The sequence below is a fragment of the Pyxicephalus adspersus genome, chromosome 3 (genome assembly GCF_032062135.1).
Source record: "Pyxicephalus adspersus chromosome 3, UCB_Pads_2.0, whole genome shotgun sequence".
In the NCBI taxonomy this organism is placed as follows: Eukaryota; Metazoa; Chordata; class Amphibia; order Anura; family Pyxicephalidae; genus Pyxicephalus; species Pyxicephalus adspersus.
In genome coordinates, this window is record NC_092860.1 from 83895060 (window position 1) to 83915281 (window position 20222).

General features: G+C 37.0%; 1 protein-coding gene across 2 annotated transcripts in view; it reads left to right on the top strand.

Moving 5' to 3' along the window:
* The window catches only part of FAM13A (family with sequence similarity 13 member A), a 107131-nt gene that overhangs the window by 8671 nt on the left and 78238 nt on the right, over positions 1-20222 (top strand). For both annotated transcript variants that reach the window (XM_072405507.1, XM_072405506.1), the window contains exons 3-7: positions 2959-3139; positions 17195-17345; positions 18744-18821; positions 19131-19205; positions 20142-20204. In XM_072405507.1, coding sequence (XP_072261608.1) covers positions 2959-3139; positions 17195-17345; positions 18744-18821; positions 19131-19205; positions 20142-20204 — 548 coding nt within the window. The remainder of the gene's footprint in view (positions 1-2958; positions 3140-17194; positions 17346-18743; positions 18822-19130; positions 19206-20141; positions 20205-20222) is intronic.

Below are 20222 nucleotides of genomic sequence, written 5' to 3' on the forward strand. Positions count from 1 at the left end.
GAGTCTTCCAGTTTGAGGTACATGCAGTATATTATAATCATAAATCATGCTCCCTTACATTTACCAGCAGTGATCACTTCTACTTTACTGTACATGTGTGTCTGTTACCATATATCAGAAATGCTAATGTTTACCTTTACCATTACCAAATTAGTTTGTTCACTGTACAGTTTTTTATATATAAAACTCAGGTCAACAAAAAATTAGTTTTGATAATCATCAGAAACCACAGCAAACTTTTCCAAATCAGTTTTTCCTTAACACGTACAGTTCCTGAGTTATGAGTATTAATATAGTTAACATTGTACGTGCATGTATTTTGTACTAAAATGTAAGCATCATTGAAGTGAATGTTAATACATCCTCAGTGTGAAGTAAAATAAGGCACACTGTGGTATACATCTACTGAACAGTGTCCGTCAGGTACCATTGTTTCTTCAGAAATGCTTAAAGTATGATTTTCTTGTGTATTCTTTGTCTGGATTGTCGCGGTACAGAATCCAGCAGTAGCCAGCTCCATTAACTGAATGTCCTGGTGAAAACGTTCTCCTTGTTTGTCACTTGCCATACCAAGATTTTCTGTGAAAAATTCTGGATGTAAGTGCAAGAAATGTATTTGTCATGACATGTGACATTCCAGTTTCTGGTATGAATCAAGCAGATTCTGAACTCCTTCCTTGTATGCAGGAGACTTATAGTTGCCCAGGAAATTTTCACACAGCCACTTCAATGCATCCCAAGCTTCTAGCTCAGCTGCTGAGAAAGATTCCTTGAAAACATCATCCTGCAAAAAGACTTGATAAATATCTCTTCTTTAATTTTTGCAGTGCTTATGTTTGGAAACTTCTCAACAAGGTACAGAAAACCCATGGAGTTTGATTTACCCATGGCCTTTACAAGGTTCTTCATCAAGCCTAACTCGATATGGAGAGGTGGCAGAAATATTTTATGCGGATCAACCAGAGGCAGAAACTTGCCACTGCTTGTTCCGGGCTTATAGGTATCTCTTGGTAGCCAAACAGGCTTCACATAATGGTCTCCCGTAGATCCGCTGTCCCACGGGCATAGGAAACAGCAATATTTTGTGAATCCTGCTTGCATTCCCATCAGCAAGCCAGTGACCTTTAGATCCCCACTGGTGTGTTTTATACTGGATTGCTTAAAGTAGTAACTCCATGTTGTCATAGGACTCCTTTAGGTTAACAGAATGGGCAATCGGTAAACTTGGTTTGGAATTACCATGCTTTCAAGCTTCTTTTGCAAGAATCAATGAAGATGCGCGATTCAGATGGAACATGCTCTTGTGAGAAACTTAGAGTGCATTTATATCATGACAGTAGCACAGTGAGCCATCACTAGTGAAGAACATTGTCAAGTTATGATTTCGTTTTCTGTAGTGAGTTACAGTTACACCCCTTGCAAGCAAGTGCTTCTGTTAAAGCCATGAAGCAAGAGGTTCTGCTTTGTCTTTGGAGAGATTTAGATCACGAACAAGATCGTAAATATCTCTGGTTCTGAATCTTCATCGGCCAAGTAGTCAGGTTCAAATGATACAGGGTTGTAACTGGCTGCAACAGCAGTGCATTCCTCATCACCTTCTACATAGGCAAGTCCATTATTTGGCGGAGCGGAAATGGCAATGAATCATCATGGGAAACAGGCCTAATTGCAGAATCGAGGCAAGGATATAATATTTAGTTTTACCTGAGAATCCACTTTTGTTGACACGGCAAAAATAACAGTTGATTAGATGGTCACGCGGTACAAATGGTACAGATGACATGTGGAGCCCGAGATTTATCCTGGTCACCAAGTAGACAGTCGAAATATAATTTGTATATCTTTTTACGTTCTGTGGTAATTTGGCGACGTTGTCCTTTCGTCGTGAATGAACCACACACATAACAGAAACTGTCTGGATCATTAAGGCATCTTCTAGGCATGATGACAAATGAAATCAATCACAGTTAGTGCGGTCTCTAACCTTAAAAAAAGAAAACTGTTGTTAAACGTTGTAATATGTTAAGGCAATTTAAAATGAATTTCACACAATAAATAATTAGCTGCATCACAAAAACTAGACGTGCTAGAGAAAAACTGAACACAGATTTAGAATCCACATATATCTGATGAAAATGACATGTTGACCTGTGTAATCATTGTATGTTTATGTTTACCTTAAACCATCTGATGTTGTCTTCAAGTTCAAATGGTAAATTGTGCATGGAAAATTGTTACACTGTGAGTGGCAGATGTGCAGTAGCTAGTAGGTTAGAGCTGGTATATATCCTATTCCAGTGAATAACAAGTGTATGTTTAGTCATAAATTGAGAAGAACAACCACCTATGTCAAGTTATTTTTGCTATCTATCCCCAGTAGATTCACCTTCTTGATTTTTTTTTTGCTGCCTTCTGATTCACTGGCAGCCTAATAGAAAATACTGCCCTAAAACAATGAACATTTATCCTAATCCAAGTTATCTTCCCACCAATATTTAATTTTAATTATATTTGCAGCTGCATGTAATATGCAGAAGTGGTAATGTGCAAAAATGGTAACCAATCTGTTTACTGTAGCAGAAAAGTAAAATATATTAGTTGATATTGGACTTTGTATGTGTAGTTTGAATCTATAGGGGGATATCAAAACTCTGGACATCTTTTTGAATCTGTGTCCTAGTAAAAAGCTCATATTACATGTGTGTGTGTGTGCACACTCTTATTTGCAAGCATTGAATTGACATTTTTCTCTGCTGGAAGCCTTACTGAAAATTTACCAGTCCTATACAGACATATATATATATATATATATATATATATATATATATATAAGCGAATAAACTGCACAGTTGCAAATGAAGCATAAGAGCCTCTTCATTGGGATTACCCCAGTCAAGAGTGTGTATAACTGGTACATTTTTCAGTGTAACAATGATGTGTTTGTTATTTTTCCCACAGAGAGCGGAAGTGACACACAAAGAGAAAATAGATTAAAGGAGCTCATCCATGAATTGCCAGATACTCATTACGGCTTGCTGAAGTACCTCTGCCACTTTCTGACCCAGGTAGTGGAACAACATGCCGAAAATAAAATGAATATCTACAACTTGGCCACTGTGTTTGGTCCAAACTGTTTCCAGTAAGTTTTCTTATAGTGGCTTCCTTATCGTTGTATAATGCAGATAGAGTTAGCGAAAAATGGTTGGGGAAATGCTTATTTCCAGTATTTTTTTTACCAAAAACATGTCTATATGGTATAGCAGCCTATACTGTAGATAAACAGCTCTTTATACACAGTGTACTCTTAATAGCCTGTGTACTCTATATACACATTACTGTACACGCTAACAACTAATGCAACAGTAATATAACACAACCAGGTACTAATATATTTTTTCAGTCTCCTTTTTTCAATGACTTGTTCACTCTCAGGAAGGAAGAATACAGCAGTGAGTGATTTCTGGTTTTACATTGTAACCGATTGTTAACATTGTGATCACTTGCTCAGGAGCCAATGAACAAGGCCTCTAAACACTTGCTAAGGAGATGACCTGTTTAATGACTGCTTAATTTGGGAGAAATTTCACACATGCTAGTAACCGATGTGTAACAGGAAGGTAGGTCAGGAACAGGAGTACTAATAATATAATTCAAGCTTCACATGTCAGGTTATATTTCTTTCCTTGGAACAGTATTGTTGGATTAAAAAAGTATGCCCCTACCCACAGCTGCAACTTAGGTTGATCCAACTATAAATAGTTTACATTTATAATACTTGATGGGGATTTAGTATTATTGGTAATTAAAGACAAAACAAAGCAAGGTGAGCAAGCACCTTTCACAACTGTAAATACAAAAACAGGATAGGTGTGTAGTTGAAACCTACACAGAGCTAAGTTCAGCAACTGAATTTACGGTAATACAGCCCACTCTGAAAGCTATATTTATGTATAGGTATGATCTGTAAACTAAAGATATATTTGATAGTCTGTTACTAGAACGTTATAAATGCTAACTATATAGCAGAAGTGAACCCACACTTTCTATTTGTGCAATTATAGAAGCAGAGACCAATAGTAACAACTTTGAATGTCAAGATATTATGAACAATGGCAATTTAAAAAAAGTGTGGTGATCCCAATGACTTCCCGTGAAAACCAGAGGTGGATACATGTAACAGAGGCCGCTATGATGACAAATAGTTATAAATGAGGTATTAGGACAGATAATCATTCAGCTTATCATACTTATTGATTAAAAGCACAATGTTCCAAGAGAACTGAAAGATATTAGCAGAACATGTCAGTGAGATATTGATTGTTTACCTATATCAATCATGGACCTATTCCCTACTCTTAAGTGTACGGCCAACTATAGTCACTAAGCATACAGTGGTCTATTAGGGACACATGAGATTATTTATCCCATGTGGTTTACGAAGGGAGGGGGGTTAGTGTTCAAATCATTCTAAAAAAAAAAAATAATAAAACGTTGTTTAGATAATTAATACCAGTATGTCTTGATGCTCACTTTTACTCCAGGTAAGAAGTTAAATGATTTATGCGCTAATAAAGTAGTGTGGGAAACATGTAGGGCTCCATTCATTAAGCTGGGTTATTTTACCTCCATTTCTCATTTCATGATAACATTTTCTTGACAAATTTTAAGAGTGAAAATAATTTGAATCCAGTTTGAATAATTAGAATAGAATCCTTAAACTACCTCGCCAGTTCATATGCTTGGGAACAGGAAGGTTCTTTCACACTATATACTAACTTGTGGTGAAATACGCAGGAACATCAGACAGTGCATAGAAAGAAATGTCTGACATTCTTACCATATGCAAGGCAGTGTATTGCTACAACCCACTGCATGCATTCTTGTCTATTTTGTGCATTGCCCCATTAATTGTGGTGAATGGAGCCAGTGTCACAATAGGGAGCAATGCAGGTGGATGTGTTGCCGTATAACACTACATAGCACATTCTTATAGTGTGAATCTCCTTACAGGAGACTAAAAAAGCAGCAACCATAGGGATTTGCATAGTGGGCAAACTGGTGCACATAATTTATATTGGGGTATAAACAATTATCAGGCAGGTTTTGCCCATTGGTTATTCAATAGCAAATCACATTTGATTGGAGTGTACCTTTAAATAGAACATACTAAGGAAAAAAAAGGTTGTGCTTTTGTTTGTTTTAACTCACGATAACTACTAACTTGTCAAATACAATTAAACTGTGCCTGTAATTTTTTTTTATAGTTTATCTTTGTTCTCTGCACGAAGTATTGATTTGTGACTTTCTCACGCTTACCTATTTTTCTGAGCCGTGTGTTATTTTGACATGTTGGCCAATGTCACAATTTTAAGCTTTTCAGTTCTTTTGAATCAAAATCTAATGTAACTAGTTGTATGTGTCATGTGCTTCTGGTTTAAATGGCAAACTTTTAATATGAATGTCCCAACCTACTGTATGTGTTCGCATGACTGATTTTGCCTGAGGAACAACAAATCACTTGTTATTAGTATCTCATAATTAAGCTTGCTGTCAGCTTAATTATCAGGTTACTTACTCTTCTCTTAATGCTCATGGATCATTGCACCCTTTGTATTGAAAACTTCTGCACCCAGTAGCATTCTTTTTTTAAGCATACTATATGTCTGGCAGTACAGAGATTCAAACAAAAGGTGATATTTATGCACACAGTCATTGGCACCTGGCACTTAAATTTTTAAGGTGCAGTGTTCCCTGGAAATGTTTCTGTGTAGTATATGGGGTTACTGGTAAGGCTTAGTCTACACGGACTTTTTCCCCAGCGTTTAACCTAAAGCTTTTACAGCCCGTGTTTGATGTCCCCATGCATTCCAATGGGCTAATCTACACCAGGACGTTTCCTTTAGGCACGATTTTGAGCGCTATCTTAAACGTTGCATAAACGCAGGAAAACACATGAAAACGCTTGAAAACGCTTTCATTGAACTCAATGGAGGCTTTTTCAAGTGTTTTTAATCTTTTATGAATGCTTCCATTGAAAACAATGGGGCTTTTATAAACGTTTTTAAGCAGGATTTTGGAATTTGGAAGCCCCCTTTAATAAGGAGACGTCCAGATCTCCACCACCCCACCCTGGGGAAACCCCTTACTCGTTCCCTGAAAGGGTTAAAATATGTGTAAAAAAATTGGACGAGGCTTTAATGTTAAATGATTTTATTAAATGTGTGTATTTGTGTAATTGAACTTTTTTTTTTACAGGTTATCCCAATGACAGGATGATTTCCAGGGTTGCAATGACCACAGCCCTGGAAATCCTCCTGACAGTGAGGGCTCGCAGGGCACTAGGGGTTAAATGAGGACAAGCCTCTCCATTCACCCCTAGTGCTCTGTGATTGGCTGAGGATTTACGTTTCTCAGCCATTCAGCACTAGACATGAATGAGGAGACTTGTGCCCATTCATCTCTAGTGCTCTGTGATTGGCTGGGAAATAGGAAACCCTGATGACGGCTCAAGCATCATCAGGATTTTCCTTTCCTTAGCCAATCAGGGAGCTGACAGCTCCGCTCCCCTGATTACTCCCGCAGCCCTAGAGGAGCTGTGACATGTGTTCTGTATCTGTATTACATTTCACAGCTTCTCTAGGGCTGCGGAAGTAATCAGAGGAGCGGAGCTGTCAGCATAGCAGAGCTCCACTGTCAGCATAGCAGAGCTCCACTGTCAGCATAGCAGAGCTCCACTGTCAGCATAGCAGAGCTCCGCTGTCAGGAGGATTTCCAGGGCTGTGCTCATTGCAGACCTGGAAATCATCCTGTCATTGAGATAACCTGTAAAAAAAAAAAAAAAAAAGTTTTAATTACACAAACACACACATTTAATAAAATAATTTAACATTTAAAGCCTTGTCCAATTTCTTTACACATTTTAACCCTTTCAGGGAATAATGAGTAAGGGGTTTTATGTACCCCTGTACTCATTCCCTGAAAGGGTTAAAAGTAAACCTTTTATAAACGCTTATGTAAAATCGCGGTAAAACGCGTCATAGGCGTTTATAAAAGTTTTTGTAGCGTTTTAAAGTTAAGCTTTAAAACGCTTGTAAAAGTGCATATAAACGTGGTAGGAGCGTTTATATGTGTTTTTAAAATCGTTTATGTAGACCCAGCCTTAGAGAGACAGCATTAAGTATAATTTCGCCATTCTAATAATAAATTAGCAGTTAGGTTCACTATTTAATAGTTTAGACCTAACTGGATCTTTAGGAAATTAGCTTAGTTTATGGGTTAAGGTTTAAGTGTGTATCTATATACAAATCTATTTTTTTCTTTGTAACATCAACACAGTCATATGTTTTTACAAGATAGGCTGGGTCTACAGGGACGTTTTAAAAAAACTCATGTAAACGTGCCTACCACCTTTATATGCACTTTTATTAGCGTTTTAAAGCCTGGCTTTAAAACTCTGAAAAATGTCTATGCCGCGTTTTAAACGTTGCAAGAAGTGTAGGTAGATAATGTTCATAATTGTGCCTTTTATGTAAAGTGAAATTTCTGAGTAGGCTTTAAGGTTGTCCCAAGAACATTAAGGGGAAGTTGTGGATAGCCGTATAACCTGGCAAAGGTTCTAAATCCTCTCCATTATAAGCAAAAAAAGGAAAAAAAGAAAAAAAAAACTTTAATTGATGCAGTTATATATTTGCTAATACATCACTAAATGCATTTTGTTAAATACATAATTGTACTGAATGATGTAATCGTGATTACATAACTGCATTCATTTTAATTCAGCTATAGTGTTAACATATCCCTAACCTAAAAGTTTAGGTATACCCCAATTTTTTATTTTTTTTTTATACAGTTTAAGCAATAAATTTAACTCTGTATTTGCTTCTTGTGATATTATATTATCCGGACTTGCATACTATAAACAAGTGTATAAAAGAATTTGAATGTATGTTTTTAAATTTGTAAATTTTGAATGGATTTGTAATTAAAATGACAGTGAATAGTGAAGAGGAGTTCTGAACAGGGTTCTTCAATCAACATCTCTGTATTCACACTACAAAAATGTTAGTGAACAATTCATAGTGTATAAAAAGAAACTGTCATATAAGCAAAGTATGCAGGCGGTATAATGAGGATTGTACTGTGTACATACACTAGTATAATGTATATTTAGAAAATAGATCATTATATCACACACAGTGGACACCCAGCGTGAGGCAGAACATCAACTTTTATATATAGTACTAAATACATGTAAAAAAGAATAAATCTGTGCCCCTGGGAAAGGTGTTACAGCAAATGAAACTGTAAAAACAGCATGATGATGAAAGTCCAAAGTTTTGGGGAGACAAAAAAAAACTTTTTTTAGAAACAATCTACCACATTACCCACTGACAAAAGGGTCTTTATTTTCTAGTCTATGTACAGCAGAGTGGAAGAATAAGAAGCAACACAAAAGGCTATTACTGTGCTGCTGCTTCTTCAATGCCCATTAACATACTAGAAATTGAAATTCTATTTTTTTAGAGTTAAATAGTGTTGGACCTAAGATATTTTTTAAGGTAAGAGTGAACTTTATTGGTCAGCCTTGAGTTATAGGTTAAACATAGTAGTAGAGTCACCAGTAAGTTGATATGCTTAACGTCTAATGCTGATCTCCTGGGACCTAATAATGTTAGTTACTAATGCACTAACTAATAATGTTTTTTTAGGTTTGGTTCGCTTTTTTTTGTTATATATATTTTTTATGTAATAATTACTTTGATTTTTTAGTTTCTTTTAGAAAGTTTGCTGTTCATTACAGAGAAATTTTGGTTAGGGAGGAGTTAAGTCTTGGTACCTTAAAAGATCATAGTAAATTTGGGGGTTGCATTTGAATCAGTTTAATACATTATAGATTGTATAGCAAAGAAGGCCCTGTGAAAGTTAGGAGCATCATGGAATCAAGGGAAAGGTTAGGTTCTGGGGTTGTGTGTGTGGGGGGTGGGGGGTAGTTAAAGAAAACCTGTTGCCTTACCCTAAATGGGCAAAGCACATGTTTGCTTTAACCTAATCTAAGAGCATTTTTTAAACTACTAAAATGCAAGGTGTGTCATGCTGACATGGTATTTTTCATGCCTTTTACTATACTGTAATGGTGATCTATAGCTATAACCATTTCATAACATATATTATTACATTCATTAAAACATGAGCTTTAAAACCTGTCCATACCTGGCAACGCATGTGTGTTTGTGCACACACATACTTTATAGAGATGAATTAGAACTGGTGGTTTTCATACAAACATTGATCATTGTGGGAAGCACAGATTGTCGTTCAATATGACAAATTAAACATTTCTCATGTCATGTAAAGCAAGTGGTTCAAATTTAGATAACAGAATTGTAAATCATTCTTTCAGGTCAGCATAAAAGAACAGTTTGCTCTCACATGAGTTGGTATTATCTTTATTTTTGCAGAATGTCCCCATTCTACTTCATTGTGCTATATTATTCATTTTGGGATTAGCTGAGAGAATAAGCTGTTTTTTGTGCATATGCTTCTTGTATATATCAAAATGTTTAGTTCATTGTTGTCTATAAAAGGGAGTTACAACATGTCTGAAGATGTGTGCCACTTCACTTAAATGACATGCTGTCACTTTTTGCCCCCTCTTCCTAATTGTTACTGGCTATTTTAAAATTGGCTACATTTATACAGTACATTAGTGAATGGATTTGCAGTTTCCTATTGCTCAAGTTGCCTTAAATAAACTGGGTGTAGGTATTTGTTGCTTACTGGTACATAAAGTTATGGTTTCCATATCTTGTGTTTGTGAAAGCTAACAAGTTTTAGAGTTGTACATGTGTGGGTATGTATTATACAAAACTGCCTTGCATTTTTTGACATTGTAATCTGCCTTAGTTCATTCAATTTAAATAAAAAAATAATTTCTAGTATATAATATACAGTCCTGAAAGGGCTGCTAAACATCCAGTTGTAATGATTTTCCCATCAACCAGGACGTGTGCAACTGATTGTATACCTTCACATGAGTGCTAAAAATTACCAGTCCAGTTATGTGTTACAAAAAAACCTTTGCCTTATCTCTAGGAATGTAAAGTGACTGAATGTGTCATGGTAAGGCGGGACAAACAGACCAGATGAGGATAAGCAAAAATTCTGTCACTATTGGTAGTCTAAAGAGCACATAATCTTTATCATAGGGCCTCACAAAGAAGGTTGGAATTACCCACATATGTACTCCAAATTTACCCTTACTGATCCCAGCATGAAATGATGAGGCTCAAACAAGCATAATTTGTAAATCAAATCTAGAACTAAATATAGCTGAACATTATAATATTGATTGCAATTCCCATTTTAATTTACAGTGCTGTGTAATATGTTGGCACTATATGAATTTGAACATTTGTAACTGGGAAAATGAGTGATAGCAAGGTGGAAGGCTTTGTTCAGTACACAGTCTGCCATATGTATGCACTAATGGAGCAACAGCTCCTAGGTGAATACCCTGTGACAGATGTGAGCAAGTCGCCCTTCTGCTATCTTGCATTGGGGAGCTGGAGAAGCGCATTGCAACACTGAAATCAGTCGATCACCTTGACAGGGATCTCCTGCTCACTGAGCAGGTAGTTAATGGCTCCCATGTAGGGAGTTGGGTTACTGTAGTTAGATGAAGTGGTGTGGGCATCCAGAAAAGGAAGGCCAGCCCTGTGTTTGAGCCCCCTAACAAATTTGCAGAGTTATGTGAAGATGTGCAGTTGGCAGACCCAGTGGTGGCAACTCTAGATGTTACTTCTACCGCTAACAGCCAGGAAGGTGGGGAAGGAAAAGACAATTGGTTGTCATAGGGGATTCTATGATCAAGAGGACTGATAGAATAGTTTGTCACCCTGATCCTCTCAATCGAATGGTTTGCTGTCTCCCTGGTGCCATGGTTCGGCATGTGGTGGACAAACTACTGGGAGGGGCTGGGCATGACCCAGCTGTCTTGGAACCAATGACATTGACTGGAGTAATGGGACTACAGGAATAGAAAAAGGGAGGAATTTGTGAATTTAATACATGATAATTTTATGGTACAGTTTATAGAAGCCCCAACTAGAAATGATACTCTGCTGGGCCTAGTTCTTTCTAACAATGCAGAGCTTATAACAAATGTGCAAATAAAGGAGAATCTGGGTAGCAGTGACCATAATATGATTTTATTTAATGTAAGTTGTAAACAGGAAAAAATAGAGGAAAGATAAAAACAACTTTAAGAGAGCAAATTTTCCATTATTAAGGGCGCTCTCTGTGACTTAGACTGGGAGACAATATTGTCCTTAAAGAATTCTGTTCTACAAAAGAACAAAGCAAAATATATTCCAATGGGTAATAGGTTTTAATGTTAGCCTCCTAAACTTATGTGGCTCACAGCTGATGTTAAAAAAGCTTAAGAAAAGGGCATCCCAAAAATATAAAAAAATGAAGGATCACCCTCATGTAGACCCCTTAAAGGATGTCTCTGGGATAAAGAAAAGGCAGATTTACTAAACACTTTTTTCAGCTCTGTGTACACAAAGGAAAATGGGAGAGCTCACTATGGCACAATGAGTCACAATGGCTCAGAATAAATATGATTAAGCAACAGTTGGGCAAAATTAGGGTTGACAAAGCACCAGGACCCGATGGATTACATCCACGTGTCCTCAAATCTCTGCGCTTGGTTATTTCAAAGCCATTATTTCTCATTTTTAGAGACTCTTTAGTCACTGGTAAGGTACCGATGGATTGGCGTAAGGCCAATGTGGTTCCTATCTTTAAAAAGGGGCCAAAGTCATTACCAGGTAACTACAGACCGGTTAGTTTAATGTCCAAAGTTGGAAAGATCTTAGAGAGTTTAATAAAGAACCATACAGAGGAGTTTCTGCTAGAAATGATTATTATAAGTGATAGTCAGCATGGCTTCAAGAAAAACCGAAGGTGTCAAACAAATTTACTGTCTTTTTATGAGGAAGTAAGTAAACCGGTAGACTGTGAAATAGCAGTTGATATGGTATACTTGGATTTTGCTAAAGCATTTGACACTGTACCCCACAGACGGTTAATATGCAAGTTAGGGTCAATAGGTTTAGAAAAGTAAATCAGTAAATGGATCGAGAACTGGCTTAAGGATCGTATCCAGAGAGTTGTAATTAATGATTCATACTCTGAATGGTCTAAGGTTATTAGTGGTGTACCCCAGGGTTCAGTGTTGGGACCTTTACTGTTTAACATCCTTATAAATGATTTGGAGTTCGGGATTAAAAGTACCATTTTTGTGTTTGCAGATGACGCCAAACTATGTAATGGAATTAAGTCCATACAAGATGTCTATAATCTACAAGCAGACCTGGATGTACTGTTTGATTGGGCAGCCAAGGCAAACTACATTTATTATAGATAAACGTAAAGTTATGCACTTGGGGGCTAACATGCATGCTTCATACTGGAATACATTTGGGGGAGTCAGAAATGGAAAGGATCTGGGGGTTCTGGTAGATCATAGACTTGTTAACAGCATGCAATGCCAACCTACAATTTCTAAAGCTAGCAAAGAGGAATAGACTGCAGATATAGAGACATAATCCTGCACAACCCTGTAAAAAGCATTGGTTAGACCACATCTGGAATATGCAGTCACAACATTGAGGAATTGGAGAGAGTGCAGAGAAGGGCAACTAAACTAATAAAAGTAATGGAAGAGCTCAGCTATGGGGAGAGATTAGCTAAACTGAATCTATTCTCCCTTGAGAAGAGGCATTTAAGGGGAGATATGATCACCCTGTATAAATATATAAATGGTCCTTATAGAGAACTCTCTTCCCAATTATTCACTTTGAGATCATTACAAAGAACTAGAGGGCACTTCATTGTAAGGTCTGTGAAAATATGGAATCAGCTCCCTCAGGAAGTAGTTTCAGCAACTACTATAGATTGCTTTAAGAAAAAGCTAAGTAAAGATAACTGAGACTGTTGATCCAGGGAACATCTGATTGCCTCATGGGATCAGAAAGGAATTTTTTCCCCCTTTTGAAGCAAAGGGTACCAGGGTTTTTTTTTGCCTTCCTCTTGACCAACTATGTCTTATAGGGTTTGAACTTGATGAACTTATGTCTTTTTTTAACCTAACCTACTATGTAACTATGAATACTGTTTAGTAATAAAAATGTGGAAACTAGGAGTGATGTTAAGGACAAGCTAAATAATGACTTCCTGTTCAATGTGTCATGGAAAACATTACATTTAAAGTATACAGCAAACCAACATGCTACATATATATTTTTTTTTTAGCTTCAGTTAGTCAGTGAAGTGATGACTGATATCTGGGTGGGATTCCAGGCTTTTTTGGGGAGGAGCAATCATTATTTTCCACATCGCTACTTTTTGGCTTCTCCAGGTACCCTGATGTATAACCCGTCTCTACTTGCTATCCTACCTTTGTTCTAACTAGTGAGTAGTTGGCAATGCCTCTAGGCTGGAAGCTAGAGATACATGGTAGACATTGATCAGAGGACTGACATTAAAATGACAATAAAATGTTGTTGGCCCTTTTACTGGAACTCCTAGTGCATTAAAAATTGGCAGCATCATCAGGTAAATTGTAGAGATATACATAAGAATAAAATTAATGTTGATAATATATTAGGTGGAAGGCAAAAGCAATCTTTAGTAATCACAGCCTGTTAAGGTACAGAGCTTTAGTAGTCATTCTAAATGTGCAACAGGAGTAAATATCTGAATGTTGTGCACCTGAGGTCTGCATCTCACTGTAAAGCACAGAGCACTGTTCTTTCATAATAGACTTTGGCCTACTGCTGGGAGATGACATAGGCTGCTGTTACTGAACTCATGGTAAAGAATGCTAATTGCCTGGATATAAAGCTGATCTTCTGTTTCAGTTGTTTCAGTGGCAGGTAACTGTGGCAGTTAACTAAATACTTAAGCTGCCAATTCTTTATAGGCCTGTTATTCAAAGAGGAAGAATTAAATAGCAGATAATCAGAAAATAATTTAAAAATAGAAATGGCATAATATCCCAGTGAAGGGTCCGCTTTAAAATGTTTGTAAACCCATTTACACGACTTTAGCCATATGATCAGTAAATAGGTAAAATAAACAAATAGTTAATATATGAAAGCATTGAAAATGCCTGTGTTACCTTCTTTACAAAGGCAGTGTCCTCTGCAGAAATTTTTTTTCAGCCGAGTGGGGGGAAGCTGTAGTCAAGTGGTAAAAAAGTGGGCGGGGCAAGACATGGCAAATTTAGTGCTCCCAGTGATTTATGCTACAGGTATCCAGTAACCCGTATTATTGTGTCAGTGTTCTACCTTCCCCAATTCATCACAACTTTTTATTGCCTGGCTAGTTAGAATGTACAACTTTTCCATCTTTTTGTATTATGCCCCAACAGTCCAGTACTTTGTATTTTAAATTCAACTGTGTAATATAGCGTAATATTGTGATTGTGATAATGTGGTGTAACAGGTTAGACTTCACATTAGCAGTAAAAAAACTGGACCATTTACCGATCCTGAGTGACTACTTGGTAAGTGCTGGGCACCTAGGATTGGTAACTGGTGATCACTGCTGGGCACCTGGGATTTGTAACAGGTGGTAAGTGCTGGGCTTTTTCAGGCTTAGCAGTTTTTCAAGCAGCAGTGGTTCCTGCGAGAAAAAAGTGAGGGGTAAACGCAGCAAAACCAAACTTACTGCCAATGTGAATTCAGATTGACTTCAAATCTCACCTCCTAGCGCTATATCTGGGTAAAACAAGACTTTTGTAAACATAAAATTTCTCTTGATCTGTCAGCTTCCCACTTCTTTCCGATGCTCACTGTTCCATCCAGTGCTGATATCATTGAGCATGCGTAGGATTGAGCACCTTTTTTTACATTATATGAAAATATATTCATTCTTGATGTCGGGCATGCCCAAAAAGAGCAGCCCACAGCCACCTGGGATATGTGACACAAATACCCCAGAAGGCTGCAAAATTACCCTGCAGTTTTTACCACCATGGCAGTAAAGATGTAAGGGGAGGAAGCCTCCCCAAAGTATTAAAAAAAAAAAAAAGAAAAAAAACACACTTTTCTTTTATAAAAAAAGAAGATAAATTGGTGAAATGTGGTGTTGCTTTAAAAGCATCATGCATGTGATAGTAGGTGGGGGCAGGACAGTCAATGTCTCCCCTCATCACTGCCCATATTCTATGGGTAAAAAAAACTGCCTGTGAAATTTCAATTTCAAGGTTGCTTGTCATATTCTGGAGCCAATTCACTGTTCAATCTTTCAGTTCTCCTAAATTGTTGGTTGTAATGGCTTACAGGGTTCACAGGGTACTCTTATAGCTAATAATAACCAAAATATCAAGATATGGGGATCGCGAGTTTAAAAACTTGTAGAAATTGAACATTTGAGATGCTGTCTCACAATAAAGTGCACATAGGAGCCCAAAATTAAAAATCCAAATTAAGGACCTCCCCGCTACCACTTACATAGCAAAGAGCAGTGGGGTGGGGCACCTACATTTTTTACCCACCCTTCACCAAACTATATTTGTAATACTGTGCTACCCTTTCTGCAACTGTTCTTTGAACCCCAAATTATTTGGAATGGGAAGGTGCAGGAAACTGAAAATGTAGATGCAAGTGGGGGACATGTATAAACTCCCCTAAAATTTAATCAGCATGGCATCATTAGAACATAAAAAAAACCTCTGCCCATCAAACTGTCCGCTTCCCTACCTTGAATCCTAATTTCTCTAGAACAGAGAGGTGCAGATAAACAAAATTTGAGGTGCAAGTGGGAGACGCTTGTGGCCAACACCCCCCAAACTTCCATCACCATGGCGTCATTACAACATACACACTGCTCTGTTACACATGAATGTACCCTTCCAGTACCTGAACCCGATTTTGTTTTGATGGGCAAAGTTTTTTATGTTCCAATAATACCATAGTGATGACATTTTAGGGGGGTTAGCCACAGATGTACCCCACACATTTTCAGTTTCCTACACCACCCCATTCCAGAGAAACTGGGGTTCAAGTGTTAGTAGTGGGCAGTAATGTGTAACAGGGCAGTGCGTTTTGATGGTGGAGTTTTTCATGTTCTAATGATGCCATAGTAATTAAATTTTAGTGGTGGTGGTGGGGAGATAGTCAAAGGTGTGCCCCCCACTGCACCTACATTTTCAGTTTTGTATACCCCACTGTTCTACGGGATTGGGATTCAAAGAAGAGAAGCAGACAGGGTAACATAGTATAACAGATTTGTGACAGATGGGGAGTAGGTATCAATTTAGGGGCCCCATCCCAATGCTCCTTTCTATGTAAGTGGTTCCCAATTTGCATATCCAATTAAGGACTCCTAGGTTCTCTTGCTTTGAAACAGGAACCCCAATGTTGTATTTATGTTTTTACAATTCTGATGCCCACATCCTAATTTTTTTTAAAGCTGGGGTGCAAAAATTGTGCTTACTACTTATCAGTGTTCCCTGTGCACCCTGAACATTTCAAGTCAGCAAGACATACAGTCTAGGAGATATGAAGAGAGTTGTAAGGATGCAGAATTAATCCAGTTACACACAGCTATTTTGCTGCCGATTGACGTGGCCCGTCCACCAAAAAGGGCCTGGGCAGAACTATGCAAAGTTAAATATAATATGTGATGTAGACTGCTATACACTGCTCCATACCTGACAGCAAGGCTCTCTGTAGGAGTCACTATCAAGGGTTGACTTGTGGAGCAGAGACACTCTCACTGAACTTTATCTTGTTAAAATGTTTGAATCCAAGAAATAAATGATACATTTTCAGAAAGGCCTTTTTTATACTGACTGAAGTAAAGCAAGCACACTAGAGCATTCCCTATTATCTCTGTAACAGAAGAGAAAAGCGAGTTGACCTTATGGCCAGCATGGCTAGAGCCAAGTTTACCATTAGGCACAGTGCCAAGAGGTGACTTTACCCATTGCAGTTTGTCCAAAAACAAACAGGAAAAAAACATACCCTGATATGCACATTCTCACTGTAAGTTAAGTCAGGTCTAGTGACTATTAAAATATAAAGTGATAATCAAAGCAAAGGGGGTTGTTTTGAGTTAATAAGGTTGTGTGCCTATAGGCTATAGCAATAAAAAGATATTAATCATTATTTTTTTTTCTTAGTGTATCTCCAGGTTTTGAAGGCATGAAGCAACAAGAAATTTGCAATAAGATTGTGGCAAAGTTGTTAGAAAATTATTCTAAGTTCTTTGAATGTGAGCTTACAGAAAAGGACGGCTTGTGTAAAGATATGGCCAGGATAATTACAGTAAAGGTAAATAAAACATAAGTACCTTTTAGCCTTTCTTTCTCTGATATTTATCTGTAATATATTTATACAAGTGGGTTAATGTCTGCTAGAAGCAAAACCTGTTTAACACAGGATAAAGGATTTATGAGGAAAATATTAATATAATCTTTAAAGCTTTGTAAAGTGAAAATGGCTCACAGACAGTATTCACACTTCATAGTGTACTTAGAATTCTAACATTAGAATGTTCCTAAACTCATCTTAAAGCATAAATCCTGAAGTGTTCCTGTTTTATCACAGTGGATTTCTTTAAGGTATAGGAGGTAGATTGCAGATAGTCACTAAGCAAGTAACTGCATCTCTTCAGAGCTATAGCAAAAATCATCATTTGCAATTAGAAATACTTTATAGCCAATACCTTGTGTTCAAGAGTACTTCAGACTTTTTGAAATGAGAAAGGACACCTTTTAGCACAAATTGTGTAGGTTAAAGGACTCGCCATTGCTATGCCCCCAGTTAACTGGACTATGATGAATTTACACAAAATTGGTGCCAGTTTGTATGACACACTCAACACACCAAATGCACCTGCATTTTAGTGTACCACCATGTATAGATCTGAATCATCTGTGTATTGTATTCTGCCTTGAGAAAAAAGTAAATCTTTTAAAACCTATATTGGGTTGCTTTACAGCAATGCACATTATTGAACAGCTCTTGGTTTATTCTTGCTATAAAGGAGCTTTTCAGGGAAAGCATGTGATCTTCCACATGGGACATTGCTCAGACCTAATGTGACTAATCAACAGACCTGAACACTGTCGCATGAGGAAGTGCTTTAAAGTCATTCACATAGGTGAAAGCATGACATCACAGCTTAATCAGGGTGATCTTCTGTGAAGTTGGTACGCGAGAGTACATTTACTAGTAAGCTTTTCAGTGAAGGGAGGGGGGTTGTCGTCAGGTAGTGTCACTTTGCCCTGAATGAACCAAATATGATATTAAGTCATTGCTGCAGTAGCTGTGGGTGAAAGTATGTGCCTCCACTGCTTCTGAATCCTTCTTTCACACTTACTCAAAGATAAGCCTAGCTTTTCACAAATATTTTTGCTGTTCTTCTAAAGATACACTTAAAGCAGGTCTATTACTTAGCGAAGCAGGGCCTGATTATAGCATAGACCAGCATGCAGTTGGTTATTGTTCTGTGTATAAGAAGCATACAAATTAGTAGATTTGTAATTGGAATTGTAGAAAAAAGTATAACGGCATTACAATAAAACCAAAAAAATTTCTTTTTCATATAAATTGTACAAATCTAATTTATGTATAAGCCAAAGTATTATCTGTATTCACTGAGCTACAGAATGCTTAATTTGTGTGAAGTGTTAGGCATATTACCAATGTATTTTTATTTTTTCACAGGAATATAATTCAGATAAACCATTGATTCCAGCCAGATCTGCTGAAATTGAGATTCCTTCTATATCTCCACGTATAATGGTAGGTTGAAAATGTTTTATAACTTTGCAGTGCAAATTTATACTTTCTGTTATAACAACTTTGAGTGAATAGTCTAGTAAAAATGGAATCTTTGTGAGTGCTAGTGAGGCAGCCACACAACTAGCATTTTCAGGAGGGGGATCAGCAATCACATCTTGCAAAATATTTATTAAAATATTTATGGATACTCCTCACATATCCTAAACACATTTATATCTTGTTACTTTTCTCCATAGTCATTAGTAAAATATAGAAAAGAAGTATTTGTTTTGTATTGACTGTAAATTGTACATATCCTATATAACATAGGTGCATTCTCTGGAGCAGCCATTGAACACGCATAATGTGGAGTTAGAAAACCGTGAACTATCCCCAAGATTAAAGGTAGGTATAGTAGTTAATTTTTCTTTATTGTGATCCTAAAATGCATAGAAACTAGGATAAAGACTGTGTTTAGATGAGCATTTGTCAACCATCTGATTAACCACTAGTGGGGACTCATTTTCAGGCAATCATTTTTGACAGGTGTTTTTTGAAGAGGTTGGAAGTCTTTGTGAGCAGGTGGAGCATAGACATGTGTATGCAGGACCTGACATCATCATGTCAAACAGTTTGTGGAGCACTCCATAATGATCCCTGAATTGGGGCCTATAAGGTGCTACATGTTAAAGGTCAGCAAGCTCATGTCAATCCAAAGGGACAAAAATAAAAGACCACTTTTTTTTTTTTAAGGGGAACAATAGAGATTGTAAAATCTGTCTGCCTGTCAGGAGGCAAAAGAACAGCCATGGTCAGTCATAAGATGATCACCCAGTCTAATCAAAATCAGATACATTTGTCTGCTGTAATTTTATACCCATATAGGCCTTTTAAGTTGAAGCTGTAACTAATAAACAAGAATCATGAAAAGTCCTTAAGCATTGTTTACTCTGTATTATCAAAACTGTGGTTATAAATGTGTAAATGCTACAGAACCTGTAAATATAATTACTTTCATGGGTACTCTGTTATCTGCCATTGAAGGCAACTTTTTCATATCTGAGAGAACTCAACAAGAAATGTAGGAATTCGTTCGTTTTTTTTTTTGTTTTTTTTTTACTCTTAAGTGTATCTTACTTTTTGTTCTTAATTTTATAATATTATTAATGTTGTTAAATCCCTTTTTATGTAAGCAAGTGTAATGTTTTTATTATTGCGGTCCTAGCAGCTTTTTTCTTTTATCTATATAATGTTTTTAATTTGGAAATACACATGTAAAATGCTTTACCTTTTTGTTTTTTTGTTTTTTTGCTTAATTGCATTTCTGTTATATTTCTACAGGATGACATTTCATCACGATTAGGAAATGGTTCTGAAAGCATTCCTTCTCCATTGCCAAGAAAGGTAAATTGGAGAGACATG